General features: G+C 38.7%; 2 protein-coding genes across 2 annotated transcripts in view; one reads left to right on the top strand and one right to left on the bottom strand.

The window, feature by feature from the left end:
• Nucleotides 1-7920, top strand: part of LOC114546103 (zinc finger protein 721-like) — a 1066380-nt gene that overhangs the window by 999559 nt on the left and 58901 nt on the right. The window lies entirely within an intron of this gene.
• Nucleotides 292-5166, bottom strand: LOC114574070 (RNA polymerase-associated protein RTF1 homolog). Its single transcript, XM_028606377.1, has 11 exons — nucleotides 4885-5166; nucleotides 4363-4434; nucleotides 3426-3500; nucleotides 3041-3124; nucleotides 2878-2952; nucleotides 2496-2579; nucleotides 2333-2407; nucleotides 1948-2031; nucleotides 1785-1859; nucleotides 1396-1479; nucleotides 292-686 (listed from the first exon to the last, which is right to left on the bottom strand). Exons 1-11 carry the CDS (start codon nucleotides 5036-5038, stop codon nucleotides 451-453), a joined length of 1098 nt encoding a protein of 365 aa, XP_028462178.1. The 5' UTR covers nucleotides 5039-5166; the 3' UTR covers nucleotides 292-450.

A 7920-nucleotide genomic window follows, 5' to 3' on the forward strand; every position in this document is an offset into this window, starting at 1 on the left:
TCGAGAACAGATTCCTACTTGGAATCGTTTCAAAAATTACGATTCCATCGTTTATTGGAATCGTTTGGAGGATTTAACACGTGCAAGTTCTGGTTTCCGTAGCGGCCAGGCGCTTGTTGTGTTGCAGCCATGGAGCACAGTAAGTAGTGCTCTAGTGTGGCTTTATTTTACATTGAAAAAGCCCTGTTAAAAAAACAAACAACTTTCCTCTGCATTTGTGAAATAAGCATGTGACCCGTTTCAACTCCACCCCTCAAAGAATCGGAATCGAGAATCGATGAGAACCGGAATCAGAAGGAAGAATCGGAATCAGAATCGTTAATATCCAAACGATGCCCAACCCTTATTTCTAGGTTTTGAAACACCACTTGAACACTACTGCACAAAGCATCAAAAGAACTGCAGCAGACATCAACTAGAACATAACATTATATTGCACAATAAAGATTGTCAAAAGTGAAGCTGCCTTGTAGCACTCCTCCGGTTTAATGTGACATTTGTGTTGTACACAAAGTTCTTTACATCCTTCCATGATCTTTGACTCAAGGCTTCCTCCTCTTTTATGCATCGCATGCAGTGTTCTTTACCTGGAACGCGGCGCTCTGCAATAAACTTTGCCATGTGTTTGTTTACCGCACTCCTCTCTGCTTCACTCCATGGTCTCTTCACCTTTACTGTGGGTGGCACTAAAAATGACAGAAAAGACAATGTAGATTGTGTAACCTTAAATACATACTGTACATCTCAGTGTAGATTCATTGACTCTGCTCATGCACAGCTTGCAAACTGTCACAGAAAGCATCTAATCGGAGTTTTACTGTAAGTATTTGGACATATATACAATTTTGTTCTTCAGTACATTCAATTTTAAATAGAAAAATGGATAATACAATAAAATGCTTATTTCAGGTTTATTTAGAGTAGGGTTACAAGCTGGTACACTGGGGAACACATCTTTTTATTGACTGGAAAATCATTCATATGGTTATGAAAACCCCCTTTACGACTGGCAAGTTCAGAATGCTCCCCAGGATGAAAGCGTACACGTTTCATTGTCAATGATCAAGATAAGACTTCATGACCATAACCTGTAGTCTGCTGATGTCTATGGGTTGAAGACTTCAGACAGTCATTGACTACAAATATTAAATATGATGAATTTGTTAGACTTGATGTTTATCGGTCCAATTACTTTTGGACCTCGAACCTTTGGTCATTATGTGTTAAAAGGGCTACGTCTCACACACAGTTCTTTATATTGATGCAAACCTATTTAAATAAAAGCTGAGACTTAGCACTTTATTTGTGTCAAAGAACACAAAAAGTCCAACTGTCCAAATACTTGTGGTCTGGACTGTATATACACCTTTTTTTGTCCAGTTTTAAAGCACTTACCCATTGCTTTCACTGTTTTGGACTTTTTACATCTTTTCTTCTTCTGTGAGGGCCTCAGCACCAGGCTTTTTCCTGGACTCTGATCTACAACAGTAACAGACAAACATTGGCACCCGTTAGTGAAATCTCAGGTATAATGGATATTCAGGGTTCATGTGTATTTAAATGCTGACAGTAAAACCTGACTACCAAAAATCTATAAAAAAACAAAGTAAAAAAAAGACAGAACTACCACAATCTGACAGTTGGCTGCTAGCACTTATATTTCAAGAGGTCAAAACCGTAAGCAGCAATGTGCACTAGAATATTACATTATTTTACTATCATACTATAATTTGTCAAAACGCAAGAGTTTTTGTAAATTTCATAATTAACACCATTTAACTCACCATCTACACCTGAACTCCCATCCTCACTGAGGGGCTCCAGTCTCCTTTTGGGGGAGAAGAGGTCAGAACCTCCATCCAAAAAACAAGAGCAAGCGAAAAGTGATACCTTATCCTATGAAGTGTATGAAAGAAAGACCCAGTGAAAGCATTTTAAAGCACTTACCCATTGCTTCCACTGTTTTGGACTTTTTACATCTTTTCTTCTTCTGTGAGGGCCTCAGCACCAGGCTTTTTCCTGGACTCTGATCTACAACAGTAACAGACAAACATTGGCACCCGTTAGTTAGTGAAATCTCAGGTATAATGGATATTCAGGGTTCATGTGTATTTAAATGCTGACAGTAAAACCTAACTATCAAAAATCAATAAAAACCAAAGTGAAAAAAAGACATAACTACAACAATCTGACAGTTGGCTGCTAGCACTTATATTTCAAGAGGTCAAAACTGCAATGTGCACTAGAATATTACATTATTTTACTATTATACTATAATTTGTTAAAACGCAGGAGTTTTTGTAAATTTCATAATTAACACCATTTAACTCACCACCTACACCTGAACTCTCATCCTCACTGAGGGGCTCCAGTCTCCTTTTGGGGGAGAAGAGGTCAGAACCTCCATCTGAAAAACAAGAGCAAGCAAAAAGTGACACCTCATCCAATGCAGTGTATGAAAGAAAGACCCAGTGAAAGCATTTTAAAGCACTTACCCATTTCTTCCACTGTTTTGGACTTTTTACGTCTTTTCTTCTTCTGTGAGGGCCTCTTCACTAAGTTTTTTTCTGGACTCTGATCTACAACAGTAACAGACAAACATTGGCACCCGTTAGTTAGTGAAATCTCAGGTATAATGGATATTCAGGGTTCATGTGTATTTAAATGCTGACAGTAAAACCTAACTATCAAAAATCAATAAAACCAAAGTGAAAAAGACATAACTACAACAATCTGACAGTTGGCTGCTAGCACTTATATTTCAAGAGGTCAAAACTGCAATGTGCACTAGAATATTACATTATTTTACTATTATACTATAATTTGTCAAAACGCAGGAGTTTTTGTAAATTTCATAATTAACACCATTTAACTCACCACCTACACCTGAACTCTCATCCTCACTGAGGGGCTCCAGTCTCCTTTTGGGGGAGAAGAGGTCAGAACCTCCATCTGAAAAACAAGAGCAAGCAAAAAGTGACACTTCATCCAATGCAGTGTATGAAAGAAAGACCCAGTGAAAGCGTTTTAAAGCACTTACCCATTGCTTCCACTCTTTTGGACTTTTTACGTCTTTTCTTCTTCTGTGAGGGCCTCTTCACTAAGTTTTTTTCTGGACTCTGATCTACAACAGTAACAGACAAACATTGGCACCCTTTAGTTAGTGAAATCTCAGGTATAATGGATATTCAGGGTTCATGTGTATTTAAATGCTGACAGTAAAACCTAACTATCAAAAATCAATAAAAAAACAAAGTAAATAAAGACAGAACTACCACAATCTGACAGTTGGCTGCTAGCACTTATATTTCAAGAGGTCAAAACTGCAATGTGCACTAGAATATTACATTATTTTACTATTATACTATAATTTGTCAAAACGCAGGAGTTTTTGTAAATTTCATAATTAAAACCATTTAACTCACCACCTACACCTGAACTCTCATCCTCACTGAGGGGCTCCAGTCTCCTTTTGGGGGAGAAGAGGTCAGAACCTCCATCTGAAAAACAAGAGCAAGCAAAAAGTGACACCTCATCCTATGCAGTGTATGAAAGAAAGACCCAGTGAAAGCATTTAGCTGTATCTGCAAGGCGATAGAAATTATTGACACGTGAGTTTACACCAGTGGGTATGTACTGGTGTCACTTTTCAGGTCAGTGTTTATACACACACACACACACACATAATCAAATTCAACCGTTCTTTCCTGTAAAGTCTAGTATGATGCCTGTAATATTCAGTTTTTGTTGACACTGTCATGGAGGTGTTAATTCAATCCTGTGTAGCACTGCGGTCATAGTTTGAGATAATGTACTAATGAACTGAGTTACATTTAGAGGTATTTCTAACATTCTGACCACTCATGTATGTAAATATGGAGGACAAAAAATAGAAACACCTTTTTGATATAATTGAGTCCACTACAACACCACCTTTAATTATAATTTCAATAATAAGCATGTGAATTGACATATTTGTGACTGTCAAAAATAAATTATGGCAGGGCTGTTGTGTTGAACTGCTGTAGATTGTACAGGTGCAAGTAATAAAGGTGGATACTGAGTGTAGACTAGGGCTGCAACCAACAATTATTTTCAATATTGATTCATCTGTCCCTTATTGTCAGAAAATAGTCAAAGATTTGAATTATAACAAAGATATTCATTTTAAAATTATATAAAAGAGTAATTCTCACATTTGAGAATGTAGAACTAAGATAGGTAGAACTAACAAATCCATTGTTGGTTAGAAATTAAAGATTAATTAGTTTAATTGAAATAATAGTACAAATAAACAATTATTGCAGCTCTAATATAAACCGGTTTAAAATGCACTGCGTTTTTTTACTTTTAAAAACATACCTTCATCCACCTCGTTAACTTGTTTCCTTTCTCTCTGTGGGACACTCTCAGAAGTCGACGTGGGACATTTACCTATGAAAGATAACCACGGTCAGATATTAGTGCTCAGTATTCAACAATCCTAGTACAACGACTTATGTTAATTAAAAGAGAGTTTGTACAAATACTACTCTAGATCTACTCATGTGCCTGAACTGATAACCTTACACTTTTTTCACTATACCATGCAATCCCACAACCAGAGAAGTTACAAACCTAAGCTTTCAAAACATTTTCACAAAAAAAAAATCCATTTAGTAATATATAACACAGTGACACTTTGCTAATTTTGTTTGGTCTTTTTAAATACGGACTGCATATATAAACATCACTGAAAAATTTAGTTCTAACGGACAATTATTCAGAAAGTTACACACTAATAGTAGCAGTGAACGTAACCTGCACATAAGGTATAGCTATGAGTCTGTGGTTTTCCTGAAAATGTTTCTATTAATTATGATATCTGTAACCGTGCATACATACCACAGACAGAAGGATCAATTGTATCAAGGTTCTTTCCCTTGAAGGTGGAAGCGCCTTGTTCCATTGCAAATAGAAGCTTGCTTATCTTGGCAATTTGAAATGTTTTGTCTGTCTGTCTGTAAAAGTCACGGTGGACTCTGATGTCATGCCCCATGAACCTTGCAACTTGTTCTAGCTCTTGTTCACTCAGATCCAGCAGTTGGCAGAGTGTGGCAACCTGTTTTCTTAATTTAGTTGACCTCAGGAGATCAGGGTTTTCTGCTCCGCTTTTCTCTGCATATTTTCGCAGACAGTCACACCCTCGTATAAAAAGTCATCACACGGGTCTTGCAAAGAGATATGGATTTTCAGCAAGAACACCAGCTTCATCTCTCCTTTTAATCAACAAGTCTATGGACTCCCTCATTTTGTCTGTCAAGAAAACAGGTACCTTTAAGCCCTCTTTTTTCCGCGTGCTTCTATCGCGGTTAATCGCTTGCTCAGCTCTTTCTCCAGTGGTGACAGGGTTACATAAATGTCCTCGTTTATGGGATTTGTGCTTCCTTTCTTGTAGGCTTCAAGTGTCAAGCGTGATGCTTCCCCTTCACGTCGCTTGTTGAAGATGATGACCTGTGCTAGTATGGTCTCATTTAGTGTCTTGTATGCTGTTAAACTCAGCTGTTGCCTCAATTCCCCTCTTGCTTTGTCTTCTACCATCCTGAGATGATCCCTCAGCGCAATCACATTTTTGGTGAGGGGGATGTCCTCTTTTTTATTCCATCTCTTTTCTTGGATAGTTTGGTGAGCACTGACAGAAACATTGTTTCTCCAGTTTCGTTCCAAAAGTTCCAAGAACTTTTTTGCCTTCTTCTCTGCCTGATCATCATCATGCATAAGAGCCTGCCCAATCTGTACCTCTGCAGCTCCTTTAAGACAGAATCCAATTTTTACAGCTGTTGAAGGTTTCCCATACTCATTTTTGCCTGGACTAAACTCGGTAAGCCGCTTTACTGCACTGACAACAAGCTGAAATTTTGATGGTGCACATACATCTTCCAGACTCCTCACCGTTTTGTCCATATCTTTAGCAGCCAACATGAATCGGCCAAGCTCCCTCATCCTTTGTGCAATGTACTGGTGCCTGGACTTCACACGGCCGTGTTTTGCATAGAGTGACTCTCCATATTTGCAAATCAAAGAATCACTTCTGATGTGAAAGGACACATCATCTTGTCTCATGTTGTTTATGATACCCTGACATCCATTGGAAGAAGCAGTTATTGGAAGGAGGCGTGCAGCATAACTTTGTACTGCTCCTCTTGTCTTTTTTTCATCTACTGGCACACATGACTTTTTGCTTTTGCATGATGACTGATGTCTCCACAAATCCTTTTTTGCAAACATTCCAAAACAAAATGTGCAAGGCAAATAATCCGTAACAGAAGCTGTATGAGAGGGCTGCTTCCATGTCACTAGTTCTCCTCTGCCTTTTGCCAGGACTTTGCTATTGTGCTTAAAATCACCTTTATTTCGTAGTTGTTCCAAAAGAACCTTTCTTTCTTTCGATCCTAAAGGGAAACTGAAGGCATATGCTACATCCTTGATCTCCATATGCTTTCTCTGCAAATGCCTTGCCATCTTAGCGTTTGATTGGCCACAGTACAGGCAATAGTGCTTTTTGTCCCATGCACGTTTGTTGTCTTCTCTTTTTGTACAAGTTTTTACAGTCACGGTTACAGTCACTTTATCTTTTTTGGTCCTCTTTTGTTCTTTATTTTGTATTTTCGCATACGTTTTTGTGTTCTTTTTTTTCCCAATGGTGATTTTGCCTCCTTGCGGATCTCCATCTTCACTTGAACTTGTGTCTGTACCTTTGAACTCTTCTTTACGGGACAATTTCTTAGCTTTGCCTGGGCTTTTCAAATCATCATCACTGGATGATGATGCATTCAGAGGTGGCTTGTAATCTGGGTCCAATCCGGTGTGGCTGCATAGTTCAGACCCAGAGGAATCACTTCCTGACTCCTCAAAGACACAGTCCAACTGTAAGTAAAAAGCATAATCATGAGAAAGACATCACATTCACTTTCAAGTCCAACTTTACAGAGCCATGCTACCATTATCTTGAAAATGGACTGTACCACTGACATCAGTTTCATATTTAACACTTCAGAAAAAAAAATTCTGCCTTTTCCAAGTATTTGTTTGGAAAAGGCAGATGTCATGCATACTGTTTTTGGATGTCTAGTATGTCAAATGTTAAGTGTGTGTTTTAAAATCAGGATTTTTACTCGTGTTGAAAAAAAGGCTTGTCACAGTTAGGGCTGGGGCGGTATGTATTTTTTTCTACTGCGGTTGAAAAGCAAGAAATTCCCGCGTTAGCGCGGTATACCCCATTACAAGAGTAGCGCAAGTTAGAGCGAGAATGGCAGGGTGCCTTAAGTCAGTGCCCGTGGTGGTCGATGGGGAGAGAGCGAAGCGGTAACGGAGAATAGAGTACCGCTGTGAGGAAAAAAAAAAAAAAAGAGGAAAGATGATATAAAGTGAGTTAAAAGTGAACAATAAAACAACTAGCTAGTGCTTCTCAAGTCACGGTGGCTTTATCTGTTGTCAATACTGCCGGTAAAGTGAATGGAGTTACCCCCCAAAAAACATTGGCTTTTAACTTACATGTTGCAGCCCGAGTGCAGCCCGTCTAGCAGCTGAGCAGACAGAGAGCCCAGAGGGCGACTCGGTCACTAGGCAGTTTGCTCTCTCTACCGATATAAACCGCTCTTTTTAGGCTACAAAATGTGCATGCAGGCTGAAATTCAACGTGCCGTTTTATCGGGATAAAGTTATTAACAGAAGGAACCTCTGTTAGCTGCAAGGCTAATGTGCAATGGTAAACACTGCAGCTGTAACCTTAATGTGTCTACCTCAGCTTAGAATAGAGAAATGGCTTTACCTTTCGTACCGTAATACATGGTATGGAACATTGTGCTCCGCAACTCGTGAAAGGTCGGATTTTTCTTTGCTCCATCTTTTGATAAGTTTTGTTTAGAAAACCTTGAATCC

Source organism: Perca flavescens, chromosome 19 (genome assembly GCF_004354835.1).
Source record: "Perca flavescens isolate YP-PL-M2 chromosome 19, PFLA_1.0, whole genome shotgun sequence".
Taxonomy (NCBI): domain Eukaryota; kingdom Metazoa; phylum Chordata; class Actinopteri; order Perciformes; family Percidae; genus Perca; species Perca flavescens.